The following is a 24057-nucleotide window of genomic DNA, read 5'->3' on the forward strand; positions in this document are numbered from 1 at the left end:
GAAAACGTACAAAAACTTGTCTATATTTCGTTCAAAATAAAGCTAGCAAAATTAACACTTGTGTTTACCATTATTCATTCATCAATTTGTTTTCACAACAAACTAGACATTGAGTACAATTAAATGTGATTTTATTTTATTTACTGGGGCCCCAGTAAGCTATGCTATCAGAAGCTATCCAGAAGTATATTTTAATTTTAATAAAGTATATTTTAATAGGCCCCTGCAAGGGGGGAAGGGGGGGGGGGGGGTACTCCGTTCCTAGGTTGACCGGAAGCGGGAAGTCTAGCGTGACGTGTTGTTGTTGTTAGCATGCTCGCTAGCAATAAGTTAGCTCGAGAGAATTCAGCCAGGGAGTTCAGTTCACTGTGCCTTATTTTGTTTCTACACTGTTATTGTTCAATAGTTCATTAAAGAAAAAGTATTTCTGAGACGGTTGTCATGTCTTCTGGGGAAGCGAACCCTACCAGTCATTACAATATATAGAGGTTTAGTAAGACTGAATAATATAAATAAGATTGGTCTAAAGAGTTCAGTCATCACCGGCATGCTATTTTCTCTCTAGCAGTGGCAGAGCAAGGATGGAAGAAGGGTAAATGCCACTGTTTTATTTTTCATCCAGAATCCAAAATTATCATTTTTGAAGCATTCACAATTGCCAGCTTTTTGTTTGGTGTAAACAATAAGTACCACAGACGAAAAACAGTCAAATTTCATTCTGACCCCTCCACGAAAAGGCCTAGTTGTCCTGACCCCTTATAATGTATACATTATTTATAAATAGTGTGGACTTAGACTGTTTTTCGTCTGTGGCATATAGTCTATTTGCCAGCCCATAGATTCCAATAGACCGTATCCACACGGCGGCCATCTTGCAATTAGTGCGCGTTCGGGAAATAGCGCACTGAGCGCACTGTGAAATGCAAACTTATGTGCAAACTAACCGCTCCCAGTGCGCATTTCCGAACGCACCCTTATGGCAGGGTGGCACTTGCCACCTTGCTTTTTCAATGCCAAATGCCAGCATGGCTGCCGTGTGAATGTATATAATAGTGTATGTTATTATGTTAGAAATGTTGAGTATGGGTCCCCAGCATGTAGAAACTGCCGGATGCTAACTTGCATATGTTGAGCAATTTACATAATCTCATACTATGTGACCATACCATTAACAACCTATAGAAGGCAAAAATTATGCTGAATCCATTCCAAGCATTAGTTTTGAAAAAAACAAATGTGCTGACATCATCACATTTGTGATGATGGCTATGGCCGTTTTAGCCCAAGGAGTGTTTTTTGTGCAAAACTAATGCTTGGAATGAATCCAGCATCATGAAAACCCCCTAGTTTGACACATCACGTGCTACTTAAAGTCTGATGAAATGTTGTATGGTCACATATTATGAAAATTGCTCAACATATGCAAGTTAGCATTCGGCAGTTTCTACATGCTGGGGACCCATACTAAACATTTCTAACATAAAACCTTGGTGTACTCAACATGTCCAGGTTCACATTCTGGCAAGTGGACTATATATGGGAGATTGAGAATTTGAGATCAGGTGCAGATGTTTCAGGTCGACGAGGAAGGATAAGTGTGCCCCACACATTACAGGTACGAGATTACGGGTCTGATGAACGACTTTGCACATACATTGCATGCACATACATAGTCAAGAAAGTTACATTCATATGTTTGAGCATCAATGTAAGGACCGGGGTAATACTTTGAAGGCCCATATATGTATCCGTCATGTGCATTATGTGTGGTTAGACTGTACTAGCCTATAAATTCATGTAGGCCTAATATGATTCAAAACGTGGTTAAACTGTTAAACACGGATGACAAAATAGTATTTCGTATTTCTATCAGAAATAGTCAGTGGTGGAAAAAGTACTGTAAACTGTAAATGTTTTACTTACAGTAACTTAAGTAAAAGTATCAATACAGCAATATAGAAAAATATACTAAAAAAGTAAAAGTACTCATTATGCAGATTGTCCCAGTTCAAAATCCTTTGAAAATAGCAGATCTATAAGCTCACAATGGGTCACACTGTAGATCTATTTCTAAATGGCTGAAATGGTTAATGTATGTTTTGTAATAATCAAAATCTACAAAGTAACTAAAGTTCATATAATTGTAGTGTAGGAGTAAAAGTATATTTTCCTCTTATCTGAGATGTAGTGGAGTAGAAGTAAAAGTATTGGAAAATGGAAATACTCAAGTATAAATACCAAATAATTGACTTAAGTAATCCCAGGACCAGCCTGAAAAAAGAGCAAGATTTTCAACAAGGTGCATGATTGATTTAAAACCAGTATACAATTTTAGGAATCATTACTTTTAAAAAGAAAAAAAAGAAAAGAATAAAGGACATAAGACAAAGTCAGGACACAACAATGTAGAATTATGTAAAACATTATTTATTCTTTGTTCTTCATTGTAAAAATGTAAAATGGTTTACACAGAAAACTACATATGTTCCTGAGAACACAAATATATCACAGTAGACATCCAACTACATTTTTGGGGTGGGGAGGTATTGTGCTATCAGGTTTTGGGGTGTGTGGGTGGGGGGGGTTCTGTTCCCCATCTTAAATAAACGGGTAACAATGCTAATGAATCATTAAAATGACAATAGTTCACTTTCACTTAGGACTGGTGTGGTTGAAGAACATACTTTTAATGATTTCAGACTGCATGTATGTAGCTGGGTGTAATTATGCATCCATTAATTTCTGAGAAATGAATGTCAGTAGTAATAGTAGCGTTTCACAATGCCTAAATAAAACAAGCATGAGCAAAGAGACAATCTCCACATTTTGTCATCACACATGCTCTGTAGACAAGTTATATCAAGTAGACGTTTGCATTTTTCTAGTCACCTGAAATATTACATTTCGTTAAAATGGTCATATTACTGGCAAAAGACAGCACTAGTAGACATCAAGGATGAGTTCAATGTTGCCACCCTTCCCTTATTCCAGACCTGAGTAAAGAAGAATGGGCAATATACCCAAGAAAATAGCTCTATCTAGCCCACAAATGGCAAATAGCAAGTAAACAGCTAGCCACCTGTCTTGCCAGTCATTCCAGTCATTGGAGATCAGAGCACCAAAGCAGTAGCTTATTGGATCGGCTCTTCTGCGTCACACTTGATATACGTATAGACAAAATAAAACTTGCCTGCAAAGTATTTTTACAGCAGTCTGAATGAAAATAAACAACCAATAATAGATTTTCAATGAAAAAAATTAAGGGAAAAAAACAAAACGATACAACTTATATACATATCACATACTACACCTAGTAATGATGGGCATTTCTTCACAAATTAATGTTAGATTGAATTGATTGAGGCTACTAATTCACAAGACTAGGCTATTATTAGTCCATTAAATGGCACACATCACACAATGATTGGTAGCATATGTGCTCCAATTGTTCAAATAGTGGTATACCGGTATGTAAATACATTTTCTCATTTTCTGTGCTTGTTGATCTCCAGGATGACTAAATGCAGGATAACTAGCTGTCTGCTAATGGGGAATATTATAAAAATAAAAACAATTGGCTAATCCTTCAGGAAAAAAAATCAAAGAAAGAAGCCAATGGTTAAAGCTTACAACAGGTTGTTATTGTGCATCACATGAGCAGCGTTGTAGAACATTTTTAAAAGGGCCTTAAGCTAATGTAAAAAACTAATTATTTGACACATCTGGGGGGGTTTTTTGGCTCAAAGTGATAAATATGTTATACATGTCCCTTTAATATACTTTAATATTGTCTAATCTACTCTTTACACTTTCATGTGTTAGCTTACACGATTATGCATGTAAAGTTTGTTTCTTATGACTAATTGGCCCCAACAGAATTTTCCTTTGTTCAGAATTCATGAAAAGGATATTTCACAATTTAAACAATTTACCCCACCATCTGACAACGTACGATTTCCTCGGCTTTCACAGTTCACAAAAATCAAACTAAAGCTTAATTTATACTCGGAATTGTCGCATTGTTAGCTTGTAGATCAGTTCTTGTTGACAAGCCACACCATTCGAGTATAAATTAGGCTTATTTTCAAAAGCATTGCAGACATTTACAGATAATAGGACAATATCATGGTTCATAATTGAAAACTTGTTTTGCCAATACTTTAAAATCATTATTGTTGGATATCCTGACAAAATGTCAGCGATAGACCAGTCATAATTTGCAAATGGAGCCATGACTATGTACTTCTTGCACAATGAAGGCTAAGTTAATACTGTTAACCACTTTCAACGTTGCACACCTATTTTGGGCTTGCCATAGATGAAATGTTTACAAAACATCCCAAAATAGCTGATCTACAAGCTCACAAAACATCACATCATGACATGCAAGCTTGTAGATAGGCTAGTTTTGCCACGGGTAGCAAGTTATGGCAAAAGCATAATTGTTGGCTCTACTCTACCTGCTAATTGACTGTATTTCCTCTAGTTAGATTAGTCAACTTTTTACTATTACATCCCTCTGCATCACAACATTCCACCACATTTGAGTGAAGAAAGCATTTATTTTAGAACAGCATTTCGACATTTGTGTGATACTAAGACCTAACACAATAAATGGCAAAAAAAAAAAACTGTTATAAACAAGGACACAAATTATTGGGGAAAAAAAATTAAGAATGTAAGGCAGAATTTAATAGCCCAAATAATCTCATAAATTATACAGCAGTAAACTAGGATATTAAAATAGCTAAAAAAAAAAAAGGATTAGAAAACTCAATCTTAACCTCCATTTTGATTCATAGAAAGACCAATTTGTTATCCATCCCACATAAATTTGCACTATACCTTATAAGTTCTTGTCTACAAAGATATTAGCCTACTAATATACAAATTTGCAATATATATTTTTTTGTAAATAGAGCACTGTATATAAAATTTGAAAATGACATGGAAATTAAGGACTTTTCGGGACTGATTCAAGCAAATGATCAGATGTAAAGTTGCAGTTACATTTTGTACAGGATGGAATGCACCCTTCAAGGTATGGGCACCAGTTTGATGCACTTGTAGTAAACAACTGAAAACATTGCCAGATAAAAGTGATTGATTGTTCTGTGTTTGTTGTATCCAGCTGAATAAAAGATGACTAAACGTTTCAGATGGCTATTCAATTGTTTTAAATCACATCATACTTGCCTCTGGCATAAGTAAAGCCAAAGAACTAAAAGGCTGCTCACAAGATGCACTGATAAAATAAGGCAATATGGCCATGGAGTAACATTTTAATTCACTCAGCAATCTGGCAACTCTGGCAAATGGAAGACTCGGTGTCCTACATAATACAGGCTGAGGCTACCAACTCAAAAGGAGTGATTATATGGATGAACAAATAGGCTTGAAAATGTGCTGTGCCCATAGATGGAAGGCTAAAAATAACTTTGATCATGAACTAAAACAAAAAAGTTTGAAGACTGGCCAACACAAGCACTAAGCCCACATTTACAGTCACCACCTCTTGCTCTGGAATCTGGAGAACCATCTACCTCTAGCACACTACTCCCGCCGGAACCGTTTGAGCTTCCCCTTCCTTTTTGAGTTGACAATCATGCGTGCACAGCTTGACCACAGTTAACGGTAACTTAGAATAGAGACACCAGTATGTTACGGTCTAATACAGTGCAAAACACCCATATGGAAATTATGAGATGAAAATAAACCCTAGTGTTTTCCACTCCCTCACTGGTTTGTAACTTAACCTTCAGCTAAATTGTATTTCATTCTTTGGGTTAAGTCGGTCTATCCCTCAATGATACATAACATTACATAACCTTATTAAGCTTTTATGCTGTGCTTCCCATAACCTTAACTTAACAGCTGATAACTGTTGTACCAATGTATTCTTTTAAGCAGGCCGAAATAAATTTCCACATACATTCCAGGCGCAACATTCATACCCAGGTTAACTTCCTCTTTAGCTCATCTAATCACCATAATTTAAAAAAATAAACATTTACCCTAAAAAAAAGAAATATAATTTTGGCACTATTCTACAAGGATCTCCTCAGTCTTTATGGCTGTTAGTACTGTGCCAGCAGAGGACAAATCACAACCTTCATCTTTGGGAAACTCTTCCTGCTGGGTCAGCCCCGCTGCCACCTGCCCCTGCAGCCCCGCTAATGCACCTTGGCTGAAGCAGAGGTGTTTAATCACCTCGTTAGGACTAGAGAAAGTGGTCTCACAAATGTTACACTTGTAGGGCCTTGCAGAACCCAGGAACAGTGAATCCATCTGGCTGCTGTCATCTCCTGCAGCGCACAGCTCCATGCTCTGCCGGTCCACCATGGTGTAGGCATCAGCCCCCTGGTTCAGGCACACATGGCGTGCTGCCTGGTTGGCACGGCAGAAGCTCTTGCCACAAGCACTGCATTTGAAAGGCTTGCCCGTGTGGATGTACATGTGTTCACGCCAGTGGCTCTTCTGGATAAACTTACGTCCACAGGTGGAGCACTCGTACTTCCGCCGCTTCACCTCCCGGTCCAAGTCTGCGCTCTCAAGGTTGTCGATGTCAGCGATGTCTGATGGGGGAGGGGTGTCTGCTTGAGACTGACACCCACTCAGCCCCCAGTTGGAAGTGGTCACCTCTGCTCGGGGTGAGGGGTTTTGTTCACTGTCACTGATGACCTCCACTAGCATGGCTGACCCACTCCTGCTCCCCTTCATCATATCATCTACTTCCTGTGTAGTGTGCTCCCCCTGCATACCAGGGGAGAGTGCATTGTTGGCCTCAGATAGGGTATGCTGCAGGGCCCGGGTGTGTTGGAGGAGGTGCTCTCTTAGCACACTCCTCTGGTTGAAGCGGCTCCTACACAGATGACAGGAGTAATGCTTCCTGAAAGAGGCAGTCCTCTTCATGATACTGGGTTTGACATGGAGAATAGCATTGATTGGGGGACTCTCCCCAGTCAGCAAGTCTGTTCTCAGCTCCTCAGTCATTGGCTGATGATGACTGGTTGAAGCCTCCACCTCTGGGGGTGAAGAAGCATGCTTGGACGCAGATGAGTTGGTGTAGGCTGGTGTGACTGCTGGCGTTGGCCTATACTTCCCCTCTAAGCCGAGCTGGTCCAGGTCAAAGGGCGAAGTCAGCTGGCGACGCCCAGGCACTCTAGGTGACAGCGCTACCTGCTGGTCAGAGATCTGGATGCCGTACAGTGATGTGGAGAGGTTCAGACTGTGCTCGGGGTGGGAATAGACTGACTGGCTGGCCTCCTGTATGAGAGGGTAGGCATGCAGGAATTTGACCCCTTGCTCCAAACGTGCTGGGTCTATCAACTGAGGTGCAAGTTTGCCTGTGTACATCAGGTTCAGGAGGTAGCTGAAGATATCCGGCTGTATGTCGGCAGCCTTCAGTCGAACACAGTCACTGAAAAAGAAACAATTAACAATGTGTCCATTTATGGTGTATTGATTAAGACATTTTGCCATTCCTTGGTCTTGCAGTGAAATAGAAGATAATTGAGTGATAAGTCGGTTGGATCAGAGTTTGTCTGGAACTATCTATAAATCTCCATATCTGGCTGTCAATCTATGTTGCGTTTATGCCCATATATGGAGGTCCCTGATGAGATCAAAATTATGTCATAATACTGTACTCGTAGACAGTACTATGATAATTGTGGCATTGTTCAAAACGGGACTATAGTTAACAGCAGCTTATAACTTTTCATCTTCAAATTCATGCATGGTTCAAATGATTGTTAAAGGGAATCCAAATAGCAATTAACACATTTACATTTAAAGTCAAAGATCAATACATAAAAACTCGGGTATTCAAAAAAGGGAACAGTGTGACACTTATGCACTTATGGGGGATTCTAGTGTTGATCCCCCTCTGTAGCTTGCCACTGTGTTCCCTTGGTTTGAGTACCTGATTTTAAATGTAAATGTTTATTGCTATTTGGATTCAGGGATGGGATGGGTGCACATATCATATGCAACATATCAGTTTGTGGATTGTGTAATATGTATGTATATTTTCTCAGTATTTCCAGTGTCCAGTATTTCCTCAATAGTGTTATCATCATATGTCATCTTGCAAATTTTCTATACCTGTCCTGGTGGATGAAGAGCATTCTGAAGTAGTTGGAGAAGGCAGCTAGGACTGCTTTATGGGCTTTGAAGAAGACATCTCCTATGGCCACAGTGCAGTCGCACAGGAAGCCAAACTCCCTCTGAGCGTTAAGCTGCTGCAGAAGGATAAGACCATGGTTGGCCAACTCCATTCTTCAACCTGCACAAAGGCATACACACCCATAGAAGTTACACAACACACAAACACACACACACGTGCACACGCACACACAACAGTCAGTTTCCTGTCTGGAAGGAGACCAGAGCTTATTGTGACCACAGAGAGGCAGGCAGACGGGGGTGATCTAACGACTTTGTGAAGCACAGCCTAATGGCCCCAACAGACAATGGCCCCAACAGACTGTAGGAGTTTTAAAGTTGTCGGGGAGTCATCAGATCGTTAAGTATTTCACACTACAGGAGTCTTTTTTTTTTTAAATCGACTGTCATATCTTTGTGGCTTTCGCACTAAATGATTGATCGCCGACTAGGGATCACACAATGCAAGAGGACCAAGATGCAATCCAGACCCGATACATGTACTATTATAGGCTACATTTGTTTTTTATTCAAATTCATTTTGACGTCTCACGTAGGTGCAGGATTGCGCGATACATGCACGGGACCGCCAGGACGTCTCTCTCTGCGCACGTGTGCGCACACACACGAACACACAGGGCGAAATAGAGTGAGACAGGAGCTTGGACGCAATCTTGATTTTCATTAAATAATTCTCGGTTTCTGCGGCTCTCACCATAATGTGAGCGGGGCCAGTGGGCGCACATACACAGCGCACATTATCTAAAAATGTATCAACATTATTCAAGTGAGATGCGTTGGTTTGGACTATTTAACAGCAATATTAGGCTGATATAGCTACCAATATGTATGACACCTGGATTTACCAAAGGAATAAGTATGACACCTGAATTTTTAGCCACTGGATCTTCTCGCAAAGCCTTTCACATGCAGTGAGAAAAACCTCTGAGATCAAAGCCTGATCTTGCGTCAGATCAGGGGTTTCGCAGGGAGTGCCAAAAAAGCTCCCCGACAGCATAATCGGAGCAAATATCGTGCAGTGTGTAGGGGCCATAACACAACAGAAGAGTCTAATTTGTGTCAAATGGAGACAATTTGTGTTGTTTAAATTTATGTAACAAAGGCACTTAACACTTAGCTGATTCGAGTGGTTAGAGTGAAAGCGAGCGAGGACTAAAAGTTGCTCATCTAAAATTTATTCAGGAAGAGGAACATGGTTAATATTGCTGAAGTAGCCTTCAGAACTTGAAAAAATAATCAATGACAACCAGAAGAGTCATGGGGTTTCCTGTAACAGTTTCCTTTAGCTTAAGCAGTTGGTTTAGTGCATAGGAAAAGAGACTGGCATTCTTATTGACCTCATGACAACTTCCGTTAGGCCAATCTCACGCAAAATTGTTGCGCAAAGACCCGCCCCCGCCTGCCTCTGATTGGAAAAAAGGTGGAAAGTTTGGTGACACTGACGCAAGGTTACTACGAGTCCGTGGTGGGGGGGGGGTAATAATTTGGGGGGGGTTTGGTGACACTGACGCAAGGTTACTACGAGTCCGTGGTGGGGGGGGGTAATAATTTACTAGGCTACTCTTACTCTGTTCATATTGGGTTGCAACTCGAACGGAGCCGAGTAGGCTCTAGCGAACTTCGCAATGTTTGACATGGCAACGGTGGTGTCTCAAGTTTGCTAGAGATGTCACCTCTCTTTCGTCGTGGTCACACACAAAAAATTGTCTGCGGTCGTTGCTAAAATAGTGGCGGCGGGAGGATTTGAACCGGGGAGGTGTGGATTCAGAGTCGAACGATTAGACTAGCGAGTTGGCTGGCAGAATTGTTTTCGGACTTCGGAGGCTGTATTAGTGGGCGAAGCCCCTCCCTACTACTAGTAGGGGGGGTCAATCAGGGCCAATCAGAGGCAGGCGGGGCGCGTCTTTGCACAACCATACTGCATTTGTGAATTAGGCATCTCACACAGCCCCTGTTGCCAAGAGCTCATTCTCATTTTTTACAGAAGTTCACAATGATGAATACTTGTCAGGTCTGGATTTTGGATGTGCGTCCATGAAAGCTTTATCGCTGAAGCCTAATGTGACATTTATATAATACATAGACACACACACATGGCTAATACCCAATTATTGAGCACTTAGAACAAACAACTTATGTCAGACAGAGAAACCCCCAGAACAAAAATGTGTGTGTGTATATATATATCAACACTTAACTTTGCACTTTGTTGTAACTGGTGTGAATTGACACTAATGGAAACTGGTCTTAACTCAAAGTGTATTTTGGTGCTGGCTGAAGTGTATGATGACTGCTGTTGACCCAAAGGTCTGCACAGGACTGACTGTGAGGGCTCCAGGCCATCACATGACCACGGCTACGGGTGTCGACACACATTCCTAAGGCAGTACTAGTTCCACCCCCTCCACCAGGGACTGGAAAAGAGCCTGTGGGGCGGGCTGGGTGAATCTCCTTTCTCAGACAGAAGAACACTTTCTTCCCCCTCTAAACATAGCCCATAGCCAGCAAAGACAATGGAACAAGATAGTTTTATTATCGTAAGTTTACACAAGATTATCTGATCTGCATGTGTATATCTGCATGGGCCTCCTACAGTGATAAGGTCTGCCAGAGAGTACTGTCACCCATTGAGCTTTAAGGTAGCAGTTTCAAGTGCCTGCACAATAGTCCAAAGAATTTGAACAAATCCTCTTCAGTGCTCATGATTGAACAAGCTAGCTTTCAATTATTGATCTGCCCCTCAAGACAATCCTGCTCAGTAGCCTACCCAGCCTACGTCTGCTCTAAAGTAGTGTATAATCAAATCATAGTGGTAGTGACAACATAATTCAACTAGAAACAAATGATTCGCAATTGACTGCATGCATTGTGGTTAATAGATTAGAAACAACTGCAATGTCTCCATCTCCGTTCTTAAGAAATCATCCAATGAGATATTAGAATGAATGAATGAATCTCTGATCCACAAGTGTGTGATGAACCTAGTGGACTGCCGGGACATCCTTATGAGGCAACAAACGATGATTGATCAAAGATAATAACAACCGTTACTAAATTGGCTATCGTAATGGCTAAGTAATATAGTTACTTGCCATGTGTTCATCATAGTAACATGTTTGTAACATTAAAGCGCCGCCCCTAATACAGACACGTGGAACAGTCAGTACCCCACACACAGACACTCGAGACACTTCCGTAGTGCGTTTTTCTTCTAAAAACTGAAAAGGTCCCCAACGATCGTAGTAAATACCCATGCAGTCAGATGACATGCGTATTTTCGGCATTAAAGCAAGTTGTACAAGATAACCAAAAGATTCTACACGTTAACCAACACCGCTCCCGAGATAGAAAAACAAGCGCGCCACGGGACCTCTGCATCGCTTCGAAACGGACACACACGCGCGCGACACACACACGCACGCACAAGGGGGATGGGGTGGTCACGAATACGTTTCTTTTAACTTCAGCGTGACAATTACAGGCGGCGAACCCCCGTTTGTAAATAACGTTGCATACAAGCGGTAAAATGAACGTTAACAAGTATAAAAGCAGACGTACCGTGTTCCACCGCGGTCTTATTTCGTGGAGTTTGACGTGTTGTTGTTTGTTACCGGGGACTTGTCCGTTGGGCTCGCGCGCAGGCAGCTGCTGCTGCTCTCTCTCTGTTCCTTGCAAACGCAGCATTGGCGGCGGCGATGGTCGCCGTCGGTGTTTTCCGGTCGGGTTACGTTACAATCACATGACTTGACTGTGTAAAAAGCACCAAAAAAGAGCAGTTGTAAAATTCGTTGGGAGAGCGTCTGGTAATCCCCCCCGAGCGTAACCGCCGCGAGTGTCAACTATGAAATCTAGTTGACAAGCAACGGGTCACATACGTTCAGTGTGAACGGGCTCCCACAGTAGAAGAATAATTCATTCCGTGTCCCCCGGTAATGGCACGTTAAGCGTAAACCGATTTAAAGGAAGGGGGTCGTTCTCCCTGCCCCCCACCCACCCATGCATGCACATTGACAAATAACGTTGCCTTGCCCCCACAGTCGTTGTATTTGCATTTTCGGTTGCTGCATCTCCAGTGTTTCTCAACTGGTGAAGCGAGACCCAAAAGTGAGACAGTTATATTGTCGACGTGAGCAAACATGTGCCCCTCATGTGGACACATATTTCCATGTGAAAATTGATGAATGAAATGCTATTTTGGAACCAAGATTATATGTGGCTGTGTCTTAATACTTCATGGGCTGTTTTTTTCAATTAGCCTCTGAACAACAAAAGTAAACACATTAAACTATCATTATTTTAATGATACATCTTTTTTTAAGTGATTTAGAAGACAAATATCCTACCTTAGGTGGTGTTAAAATAAATCCAGTAGCAGATATAGGCTATTAGCCTACCAATATATATTTTGTGGATTTTTATTTTAAACTATAGTCTATGAGCATTAATGCATATCTCAATGTTTGGCAGTCTTTGCAACTTGCAATTAACTGTTGACAAGAGTGTGGAACTTTATAATTTTCTGTCGTGCATTCATTTTATTTTCTCCTGTTTAAGGTCTATCTTTCAATAAGTGTGACATCCCCTCACTGCAGCAGAGTCGGCTAAGGATAACAGGATGTGAAATAGCAGAGGAAGAGAACACACATGCTACATCCCATTTCAGAGTGTTGTTCCAGACATTCTGGCCATAGGTTTAGGTTTTGACTGGATACACAACTTGTAGCTAGTAGTCGACTCGTACTACATATCAAGGCCTGAGGTGGCTTGTTTTTAGGCTACAATGTAGCCTAAAATGTAGCCTTCATAGTTGCTTTGCAAAAAAAGATCATGTTAATAAAATGGGCTTTCCTAAACTGCCTATTAAACAGACTAAAAAAAAAACACACTAAACAAACAGATTATTTAAGAGTAGGTGCTGCCTATCTAAACTAAAAGTGAAATCAACACCTTTACTGAACGTAAAGTAGGCCTATAATGTGAAATCGTCTATAGTTGCGTGTTTTTAAGTTTGGGTCATTGATCTGCAAAAAAATACATGCAAAACACATTTGCCAATGTTTTTTTTTTGGGAAACATTATGCAAGAAAGAATAAATATACAGAGCGGGAAGTGGGAAGGGACAGCAGTCTGTAGAAAGGATTGCACCCATACATACTTCCCCATTATCTGTCATGACAAGAAGAGTAGGAGGTACCTTTGATACTGACACGTTCTGGAGGCACACCGGTATGTTGTCATTAGACTGTTCAGAGGACAATATCCACCCGTTTGCAGGGTGGATATTTTCCCAGTGCAAACAGCGTCTTTGGCAGACCTGTCTTTCATGGTTGCATTTCAGGTTTAGAGCATACAGGCAAGAGAGTATGAAGCTGTAGAACGTCATTGACTGAGGGAGCACAAGACTTTTGTTTGATTGATTGTATTGTATTGATTGAAGTATTTATTAACAGTTTGCAGAACTTGCACAACTCAATACAAAAACTGTTAACTGAGAGTGGACGACACCATAAAGCATTTCACTTTTTTACAAGAGGGTCCAAAGTTTTCAATTCATCATAACATTTAGAGACTTACAAATATACACTTCTATATAGCCAAAAACAGGAAATCATCATAAAGGAGGTAAAAAGGGGGGGAAAAACATATACAGTGAGGGGGGAAAGGGGTGGGTGGTGGGGGCGTCCGTAGGTGCCCTTTGAGAGCGGTTTGAAGGAGTCAAGGGATTCACATGTCTTAATGACAGTTGGTAGGGCGTTCCACATTTTTGTGGCATAGGAGCGAAATGAATTTAGTCCCTTGTTTGTGCCGAATCTGGGTTGCACATGGTTTGTTGAACTCCCTCTGGTGTTGTGGGTGTGTACTTCATTGACATTAAGGCATTATTTAGACAGGTACATGGGTATCTTGGTGGTGTATCGAAACCTTGTACGAGGGCTCCTGTTAGGGTCTTCAAGGTGTTTTTGTTGACCAGTGAGGAGATCCTGTATAGGAATCTTGTTCTTTGGTTGACTTTTTTGATTACGTTGGTGGCCATTTTATCAACGGAAAGATTCGCCTCCAGGATGGAACCTAGGTAGGTAATTTCATCTTTTCGTGTGATAATATTGTCACCCACTCAATCTTAAGACCTCAGTCTTTTACTGAAAATGTTTGCTGAATGGTAGGAACAAGAGAATGGGAAGAGAAGAGACAGAAAAGGGGTCCCTTTAAAGTCTTGAAGCCTTTAACAAACAACAGACCTCATGTGATCCTCCTATCCTTGTCTATCTGTTTAGCCAATGCATGCCAATGGATGCAACTTGGCCAATATTATTTCACAACAGACTAGAAGAGACTAGACTTAGAGGCTAGCATACAGTGATTGAGATCACTGGCATTGTAGGAGAGGTGATCATTATGATAGTGGAACAAAAGCATGTTTACAATGCTGATGGTCCCACAGTAGGAGGCTTATTGGAAGTAGCAGAGTAGATAAACACTGATTAGTGGCTCACTCTCATTCACACTTGAGATCAATTTAATCAATATAATCTTTTACCAGACCATAAAACTGTAACACACACACACCCTACGCGCGTACACACACACACACACACACACACACACACACACACACACACACACACACACACACACACACACACACACACACACAGAGAGAGATAGTCAGAACAGCTGCTTCCAAAAGAGACATACATTGGACTTTCACATGACTGCCCCAACACTGATTTCCACCAAATTGATTTTTACAGGTAAAAAAGATGTTGCTTCAATGCCAATAACATACAGTAGGCTGCATACATTCTCTTAAACCCAAGCCCTTTTTCTTCTTTCAAAAACATAGTCAGATGTAAGTGTATATAGTACTGTTGGTGTCGGTGTTCTATTCTAACAACTTGTACACGATATCCCCTTTAATTTGTTCAAATAATGAATTAAGCAGGCCTTGATAAGCTCTATTACTTTACTCAAATTGTGTAATTAGAGAGGTTGTGGTGAGCAGAAGCACCTGTTTAAACATGGCCCTTGATGTTAAACCCTCTGGCCATGGCCTGTTTTGAAACCGGAGTGGTGAGTCACTTCACAACCACCCCCCTTCAACTGAGCCCTCTCGGTTAAGGAAAACAGATCCGGCCAGGCTTGCTGGGGGGAGGGGATGTAGAAGAACACCGGAGATTGACACAGCTGGACACCGCTCCCAAGGACACTACGGGACTCCACATCCTGCCAATGGGCTTCAAGGTTCCCATGGTGACCTCTTTCTCAGCAATTGATTTGAGAGGCAAAGGGTGGGAGTGGGGGGGGGTAATATTAGAATTAAAGGAATATGCTTATCTCTCCGCCCTCGTAATTGTAAGTGTATCAAATCAATTTGTCATGTTCTTTAAAAGCGGGAATTGAAGTTCAGAAAAGAACTCCTCAGAATGCCCATTCCTTTCCCAACATGAGAGGGGAGTGGGCTGTAAACATGCAAGGGTGGATCACAGATCACAGTCTGTGCATAGCAACTTCACTCAAAATAGACTGTTCAACGTTCAGGGTTTTCCCCCCCTTATAACTAATGAAGTGAATTGGATTGAAGTGCATGAAAACAGCTCATGGGAATAAAGGCTGTGCTTAGTTTGCATGAATAATAAAAGCTGTACAGATGTGGTGAACACACCCACCCAAGTCACAGAAATGTACTTAAAATTCTTTCAACAACAAATGTACCCTCTACCCAACCCCTCCTCCTATTCTCGCCAAGGGCCTTTAGGGTTGGCGTTATGCAGTTTCCTGAAAGACTGCCTACCATCGCCATGACAACCATTGCCCTCGACACCAAAGGATGCCCAAGGATGCTGACACAAGGGGCTACGTCCAAATGTCTGATGAAGAGCCGAGAGGATCGAAACGTCACGTCCATGGTGTAAAAAGGAACCATTTAATAAAATGTTTAAGTTTTGAGCATCATCATTGTGCAGACCTTATCTTTCTTTTCTATTATTCTAAACTCGGCACCTGGTTTTCAGTGAGGATGTGCTTGCTTTTTTGTGCTTCTTCGCTACCTCCAAATGTGGCATCTAACTTAACAGCAGGTTTCTTGGATTTGAATTGGAATTGTTTTAACAGAGTCAATATTATTTACATTATTTTGCAGTTTTCAAGACTCATGGTTATATAGAACAACAAGGCTAACATGGTTATAATAGTAATTGCTATAATGCAGAGAATTATGAGGAACCAGTCACAGTATGTAATTGCAGTTTGCATTCTAAACATTTACCACTAGATGGAAGTGTTGGTTGATAAATGCATGAGTTAACAGGAAACAAGACCAGAAATAAAACAAATACATGCGCAGCGAATTTATATTTAGCCGATAGCCATAGTTTATAATATATATGATCTTAGAAAATATCATAAGAAAACTGATGCATTTCTAGCAGACTGCGTGCGAACTTTTGCTCTGAATAGGACATTAATAAAGTTTTAACTTGAATGTTGGTTCCCAGTCTTCCCACCTGTGCTGTGCAATGATGATGGCGACTGATCAAGCTGTGCAGGCAGTTCCTCCTTCCCTGTCTGCTAAAGTGGTTGGGTAATGACAGCGGATTTATAAAGCTTTTCATAGAATGATTTATCATATTGCGGTTAACAACCAACAACGCTATGTACCCGTCCGGGAGGCTTATCTGACAACTCTGTGATTATAGTGTCTAAGCAGCAGCAGCAGTAGCATTAGCTTACTTGCTAGCAGTGTTATGAATCAATTGGCCTGCGGAGAATTACAGTTTCTGATCATTACGCCTTCTTAACAAGCCATTATAAGCCTTTATAAAGCATCGTGATTATAACTAATGATGTGCCCGGTTTAAGTTTGATATACCGGTACTCAGGTCTGTCATTGTGGCTCTGATGTCTTCACAGGTCATTTGCTTATTTGACTGTGAGAGACAGATTGCCGACCATCTTGACTAAAGTTATCGACACCATCCATCGCAACAAAAACAAGTTTTTTGAAGAGTATGGAGAGGTAAGGAGTAAGGACTATGGTGGGTGACGTGGGTCCACAGTCTGGCACATTGGCACATAATTCATTTTAAGTTGCCCATGATGCGGATACAGGAAGAGTGGGCACTGGGCACCAAGGAAGCAGGAACACCTAGATGTTTGGCAATTTCCCCCCAAATAAAAACAAATATATATATAAATGTAAGTAGCTAATGTAAAGTACAGTAATACAGTACATGTTTTGAACGGGTGCAGTAAGTTAGTTTAGACAGTTTTTGGTTTAGACTAGTCATTGGTTAGACCAGTCATTGAGCAGTCATTGGTCCTACAACCTATCTCAAACCCTCACCCTAAACCTAACCTCCCACAGGGCAGCACACCTAAACCTAACCTTAACCCATGTCTAACCAATGACTAGTCTAAACTAAGTATGCACCCCGTTTTGAACATGTGGGGTACATCATTATCAGAACTAAATGTAGTGTACCCTTTAACTTGTTTAAATAACTGGTTAGGCTAGCTATACGGGTTTCATAGCATTTGTAGAAGTTGTTCTAATCATACAATACTTCATTATTATTAGCCAATTTAACATTGAGGTGGCCATTCCTCCTGTTACCGTCTGTCCATGCTACTTAAACCCCATTGGCTTCCACAGAAGATAAACTTTATCGAAAGCCATATTTTAATCTGACATATACATTTCCCACAGGAGGGTCTCGAGGCAGAGAAGGCGGCGATTGGTCTGCTGTCAAAGCTAAGGAATGAACTGCAAACCGACAAGACAGTCCTGCCCTTGTCGGATGGTCTGAAAGACACAGACTCATGGAACCTTTACTTGCAGAGACATCAGGTTTTGCAAGGGGAACCGGACTCTGTCAGCTGGTTTAAATCTCCATGGCTCTACGTCGAGTGCTATATGTACCGCAGAATACACGAGGCCCTTTGGCTCAAGTGAGGATGATGATAATGACATTACATTTAAATTTAACTTAGATTAAAGTTCAGAATCATCTTTATTGTCACATCAGTTTTACAAGTAAAAAAGTGGGTGAAATTCGTTTTTGTGCATAGTTATAAGTAAACAGTAGATTATTTATTGTCCTGGAGTGTGTGCCACGGTGTGTGCATTGCCTCATGCATATGCAGCATACGTATACAGTATACACCCACACATAACAAATATGAGCTAATATGCTATGGCAATTGATTTATTCATAGGAGCACATTGATGTCAGCTAGTCCAGTTTTGCGGTGTTTGTAACAGCTCATCAGGCTTTTAGTACAATTGATTGATAACAGAAGACTTATCATATGTGGTACTCCTGATTAATAGCATAGTGACCTTTGTGCACATTCATAAAGGTATGCAAACGTTATGCTGTTGCCTATATCTGTACACTGGACTGGACACTTATGTGTGTGTTTGTGAGGCACGTATGTAATTTATCTCAAATGACCATTCATCTTAAAGGAGAATTCCATACTAAAAGGCTTTCTTACCTTTCTTTGTAGTTGTTACGTCCCCACCAAAGAGGTCCAGGTGTTATTTTGTGCAAAAGCTCCTTATTGGCTATTTCCCCTACCATAAGCCCTAAATGAATTGAATTTAATGAGAATTGAATGGGGCTATGGGGTGTTGTGCTAATTCGCTTATTTCCATCGCTCAAAATTATTTTTTTTTTGTATATATGCTCTCTTCATAAAGTAAATAATATCCCAAGCGGCACACAGTAAACTTATTTCGATGGAAATAAGCGAATTAGCACAACACCCCATAGCCCCATTCAATTCAATGCAATTCATTGAGGGCTCATGGTAGGGGAAATAGCCAATAAGGAGTTTTTGCACAAAAAAACACCTGGACCTCTTTGGTGGGGACGTAACGACTACAAAGAAAGGTAAGAAAGCCTTTTAGTATGGAATTCTCCTTTAACTCTTATCCAGAATGACCAGACTTTGTTGTTTAGACATAACTTGTTTTTCTATTCTTTCTTTACAGTCCACCCATGATTGACTTTGATGTGTTCAATGAACTAAAGACTCAGAGTTTCTTTGAGTCTCAGCAGGCGGTGATGGGTTTGTGTACATATCTGCAAGGCCTCTACAGTAACATGGAAGTACTCTCAGAGACACAGCTGATGGAGCAGTTCTACAAATTGTTACAGGTAAAAACCTCAAATGTAATAGTTCAGTGGCAGACTGGTGTAGACTTGCGTGGCCAGACTCGAATCTGCCGGTGCGCGGATATTATAGTTATAGTCTGGCCACGCAAGGGTAAAACTGGTGTTCTAGATATGTATTTCCTACATTGTAAATTGATGTTCAGAATCATGTTCTATAAAACCCTGATTGCCTTAGATATTTCATAAAGGTAATGTAAAACCTCAATCTGCAATTTCTTCAACTGGCTGTCAATATGTAGATTCTAGAACAGCAATAACATCGATTTCTAATCCTAAAACATAATTCTACATAATAGTGTGCTAATCCTTTAGGAAAAGGCACTAGTGTGGAGCACTCCTTTCACAAATCACAGGCCTAACAAATATATCAGTAATCCAAATTATAAATGCAATTTAGAAAATTGTTAAAGTTAGTTATACTTCATATTTATTAAATTTTTGATGACAGTCTTATATTACCCTTGAATAGTTCAATTTTCAAGATGGTGATATGGAGCATGGGCTGACATGTGCGTCCTTCCTTAGTTCCTTGTACACTGCCATACTGCCAGAGGTATCAGCACAAAAGCAACTAAATAGTACACCAGAGAACGTCACAGTAAAGCCCATTTCTCCTTCCAGGTGTCTCTGTGGGGAAACAAGTGTGACCTGTCTATCTCTGCTGGGCAAGAGAACTCCCAGAAGGCAAGTCCCATTGAATCCCTTTCTAAACTCCAACCCTTCATCCTGGTAGATGATTCCAACAAGGTATGGTCGGCACTTATATCTGCTAAGAGGCCAGGAGAGTCCAGTAAATCTACCCCAGGCCGAGTAGACATTGTCCTAGACAACGCTGGGTTCGAGCTGGTCACTGATCTGATCCTAGCAGACTTCCTACTCTCCGCCGGTCTCGTGCGTGAGGTCCACTTTCATGGCAAATCCATCCCCTGGTTTGTCTCTGATGTCACAGCCAGTGATTTCCAGTGGACCATCCGGCAGACCATGGCAGCCAATCACAAGTGGATGTCCAAAAGGGGTGTCCAGTGGCAGAGCTATGTACGGGAGGGTGTCTGGTCCTATCATGACCACCCGTTCTGGACACAGCCCCATGAGTTCTGCGACATGGCAGCCGATGCACCTGACCTGTACACCACTCTGCAGGGAGCAGACCTGATACTGTTCAAAGGAGACCTCAACTACAGGAAGCTGACGGGGGACCGCGATTGGGACCATGCAGTGGCCTTTGAGACGTCGCTGAGGGGTTTCGGACCTGCTCCACTGTGTAGCCTGAGGACTCTGAAGGCCAATGTACAGGTTGGTCTGCAGCCAGGTCAAGGTGAGAAGCTAAGCTCCCAAGACCCAGACTGGATGACCAGTGGCAAGTATGCAGTGATTCAGTTCTACAGCCCACACAGAGAACAATAGACTGGTCATGGGAAGGCACTGGAGAAGCAGGCATTCAACAAAGTTACACTGAGCATGCAATGACAGTTAGTCTGTAAACCATAAGATTATGGTTATGGGAATATGGTTCTTGCCTCATCAGGCCTAGAAATGTCATGTTTTTTGTTAAGGCAGTGCCAGCCAGGTTCACTAATGATTTTCTCCTCATACATCTCACTTATAATCTCATCACTTTAAGACCGACAGGACCTATTCTTTACAGTGGCATTTTATACAGAGAAAAAAAAAGTTCACAAAAATGTCATCAATGTAAAAGCAAAGCAAAGCAAAGTTACTATATTTACCCAGGGTAACTGGACTAAGCATCAGATACTTGTTTACAGCCAGGCCCTGCTCATAGAACATTTCATGGTAGTGGTTCAATGCCTTGCTCAAGGGCACTTCAGCGGTGGTAATTTTAACGTGGATATGAACTGGCGACCTTCCGGTATCAAGACCGCTCCGCAAACCGTTCGGCCACCGCTGCCACGACATGGGCATGGAAAGAGTTAAATGTAAATGACTGTACTACTATATTGAATTGTAATGTTTACATATTTCTGCTTGTGTGGGCAGGAAGTGGCTTCTTATACATTTTTTTTCCAGTTCTGTTTTATGTGTCTTAAAACATTTTGCTCACTGTCATTGAAAAGGTGTGTGGTGCGTACCACCCATAGACTGTAGGGTACCACCAGGCACCACTAATATCACAACACCACTCACTCAATGGATAGTTTTCCTAATGTGAAAGATGGTAGACTGACACTGGCAGATTAAAGACTAGTATAATTTGGCGCATGATGGTGTCACTTGCGAAAAGTAACACATTTACAAATTAAAAACGCTTGGCATCTTTTGCTTGTAGGCAAACAGTTTTTTATTTAAAAGAAATCGCACCCGTGTGAAGTGAGGGGCACTAATATATTAAAGTCTAACTCATGTTGATTAGGTGATGTAATGGTGATGTAAAAAACAAACGGTGCAAACACAAACATTAAACGCCATTAACAATAAAGAGACAATATGATGTAAATGGCACATTATGATGTACATTTTCCCTTCATTGTCAATGGCGTTTACAAAACAAACATTGAACTAAAGACAAACATTAAACCTGTGTATAGGAGGGGCTAGTGCCCCTCAAAAATAGCAACCCAGTCTACAGTATGTATCTCAATAGATAAATAAAGAGTAAATTATAATCATTCCAATATGGGCTTAATTTCATATTTTTGATTGGTCTTCATTTATCTCCACAGCAATCCTTTCAATAAAGAGTATATGGTGAGAGGAGTAGAATTAATGGGTTCCATTAAGAAAATGATTAAAATAACCATAATACTTAACCCATTTAAATCATTTGGGTTATCATCAGCGTGCCAAAAGTTTGGCACGGGAAAATGTAAAAAAGATAAGTGACCAAAGTCACTTTGTGACTTCTTGGTCCCTTAAAAATTGTTTTCAGTAAGGCTACTTGTTTGTGCATGACATGACATGTCCAGAAATTGTGGTGTTTACTGATGAGACGTAGCAATGAAATGGGAGAATGAAGTCTTGGTGCAAAGTATTAAATCTCCCTCTGATTTGGCAGTTGATTGGTTGCTTATTATGCTGCCCAATTTTCCAAATAAGTTTACAAGCTATTTCATTTATTTTGTGATGCATGTTGGGGAGGTATTTAAATGAAAGGTAACGTGATATGTTTGGGTTGAAACATTGTTTTTGTGAAAAAATCTATTCTGATGGTAATCATGGCTATAGACTGTTACAGGTCTCATTGTCTCTCTAGCTCACTAATAAACAGAAAAGACATTTTCAGGTGGATTGCCAATTTTATCCAATCAAGCGAGTACCCATATCCGCTTCAATTTTAGTGTTTCAGTTTCAAATTTGTCTGCTCAATTTGTTTGTACTAACTGTATGAGTTCTCTCTGCTGATTGGATAAAATTGGCATCCTGATGTTGAAATGTTTTATGTTTACTAAAGAGCTGGCGAGGCAGCTGAGCCCAGTTACTGAAGAAAAGCACTATAGCAATGACTACCCTCCCAGAATCATATAGAGCTACAAGTTGAACAAAAACTACATTAAATCAATTGAATTCATTATTTTGTCAATGTTTTTTTTTAAAGTAAATTGTCCACATAATTACCTCTATTGGTAACGTGTCATTGTTCCGACTGCTCATTAGTCTGACCCATTACTAACCCTACCCCAAACCCCAAAATTAGCCTTAACTGATAGATGATACAGTGCACTTTTGATTGAAAACAATGTGGATGCAGTACAGTACTTGTTCTTGCTATTTTGTTCTTGTGGTTCATCTTGCAAGGTCAACATTTGACCTTGACTTATAGTCTCAAAACGTGCACTCGTGCAGAAGGAATTCCTGAAAACCACTCACTTGGAACTTTAGTCCTGTCAACATGACAATGCATTGCATTAAAACCATACTTACAAACTGTTTTTCCACTCCGTTTATGTAGTGTTCTGTTAGATATGTGTAATGATTGACTGACTTGATACATTTCCCATAAAGGTTTTGAATAGCATGTGTGACCCGCTGTTCATGCAATGCTAGGAATCTATTCTTTACTTCTGGTCTCTTGTATTAATCTTTTTGATAGAAGAAATTAAATATGAGTAATTTAATGTCTGATTTAACTGTCTTTTCTAAAATTGGCATTGTGTAATGTTGGCTGCTGGAGTGAGAGCTGACCTGATGTTTTGTTTGCTGTGTTATGGTGACCTGGCACTGAAATACACCATCACTATCGATTTGGCAGCATCTTTAATTTGTTTATCCTTTTTTCTTTTTCTTTTTTTTCTCCAAACCTATCGTTCCCATTGTGTTCAACTAGCCAAGCTAGATGCCTGTGAGTCAGAAGCAAAAGGCAGTGAGACGGGTAAGCAGAGAACCTAGAGAGATTTATCTCATCCGATATCATCTAGCGACGGCGACGCTCAAAAGACATAACACAAAATGAAGATGATTGATCTGTAATAGGTGAGTGTGGAATCACTTGGGCTTCCAGTAGGATTTGTCTTATTTTGCAAGGCCCCTTTGTAGTTTGAAAACAGTCTTAATCTATCTAATTTCCACAGTGATTTGATTTGTGTGAAAGTCTCAGGTGTATTCGATAAGTCTGGCTACCGGGACTTGGGCTGGTCATTAATTATTCCTGTAGTGCGCCAACTATCCGCTAAATGAATGATACGTATTCAGAGAGGGGCTTTCAACCTTACTGTCTGCACTAACTGTGTTTTTG

At 40.8% G+C, this 24057-nt stretch overlaps 3 protein-coding genes and 1 long non-coding RNA gene across 5 annotated transcripts in view; 3 read left to right on the plus strand and 1 right to left on the minus strand.

Annotated features, from left to right (window-relative positions):
* The first annotated feature begins 403 nt into the window (after positions 1 to 403).
* Positions 404 to 16099, plus strand: LOC306941247. Its single transcript, XR_013792114.1, has 3 exons — positions 404 to 592; positions 1510 to 1615; positions 15935 to 16099. It is a non-coding gene; the product is annotated as an uncharacterized lncRNA (long non-coding RNA).
* On the minus strand, positions 2410 to 12243 carry zbtb2b (zinc finger and BTB domain containing 2b). Its single transcript, XM_079525952.1, has 3 exons — positions 11746 to 12243; positions 8107 to 8287; positions 2410 to 7420 (listed from the first exon to the last, which is right to left on the minus strand). Exons 2-3 carry the CDS (start codon positions 8277 to 8279, stop codon positions 6043 to 6045), a joined length of 1551 nt encoding a protein of 516 aa, XP_079382078.1. The 5' UTR covers positions 8280 to 8287; positions 11746 to 12243; the 3' UTR covers positions 2410 to 6042.
* Positions 16100 to 16599: 500 nt separating the features above from the next.
* On the plus strand, positions 16600 to 22893 carry armt1 (acidic residue methyltransferase 1). Of its 2 annotated transcripts, none has more exons than XM_079526588.1 (5): positions 16600 to 16768; positions 17098 to 17203; positions 17894 to 18135; positions 19184 to 19349; positions 19989 to 22893. In XM_079526588.1, exons 1-5 carry the CDS (start codon positions 16704 to 16706, stop codon positions 20769 to 20771), a joined length of 1362 nt encoding a protein of 453 aa, XP_079382714.1. In that variant the 5' UTR covers positions 16600 to 16703; the 3' UTR covers positions 20772 to 22893. The 2 variants fall into 2 exon arrangements, with proteins under 2 accessions (XP_079382714.1, XP_079382715.1); XM_079526589.1 differs by having other exon boundaries at positions 17897 to 18135.
* A 134-nt stretch (positions 22894 to 23027) lies between these two features.
* Positions 23028 to 24057, plus strand: part of esr1 (estrogen receptor 1) — a 32566-nt gene continuing 31536 nt past the window's right edge. The window contains exon 1 of the mRNA XM_079526587.1: positions 23028 to 23795. The gene's annotated coding sequence lies outside the window, so the exon portion shown is untranslated. The remainder of the gene's footprint in view (positions 23796 to 24057) is intronic.

Source organism: Electrona antarctica, assembly GCF_951216825.1.
Source record: "Electrona antarctica genome assembly, chromosome: 17".
Taxonomy (NCBI): Eukaryota; Metazoa; Chordata; class Actinopteri; order Myctophiformes; family Myctophidae; genus Electrona; species Electrona antarctica.

What these genes read in the sequence shown, in the direction of transcription:
- zbtb2b (XM_079525952.1), bottom strand. Translation starts at nt 8,279, where the DNA reads ATGGAGTTGGCCAACCATGGTCTTATCCTTCTGCAGCAGCTTAACGCT. An exon ending in CTCTTCATCCACCAGGACAG is followed by an intron (nt 7,421 to 8,106) that starts GTATAGAAAATT and finishes TTTCTTTTTCAG; the next exon opens with TGACTGTGTTCGACTGAAGG.
- armt1 (XM_079526588.1), top strand. Translation starts at nt 16,704, where the DNA reads ATGATGATGGCGACTGATCAAGCTGTGCAGGCAGTTCCTCCTTCCCTG. An exon ending in CTGTCTGCTAAAGTGGTTGG is followed by an intron (nt 16,769 to 17,097) that starts GTAATGACAGCG and finishes ATGTCTTCACAG; the next exon opens with GTCATTTGCTTATTTGACTG. An exon ending in AGTTCTACAAATTGTTACAG is followed by an intron (nt 19,350 to 19,988) that starts GTAAAAACCTCA and finishes TTCTCCTTCCAG; the next exon opens with GTGTCTCTGTGGGGAAACAA.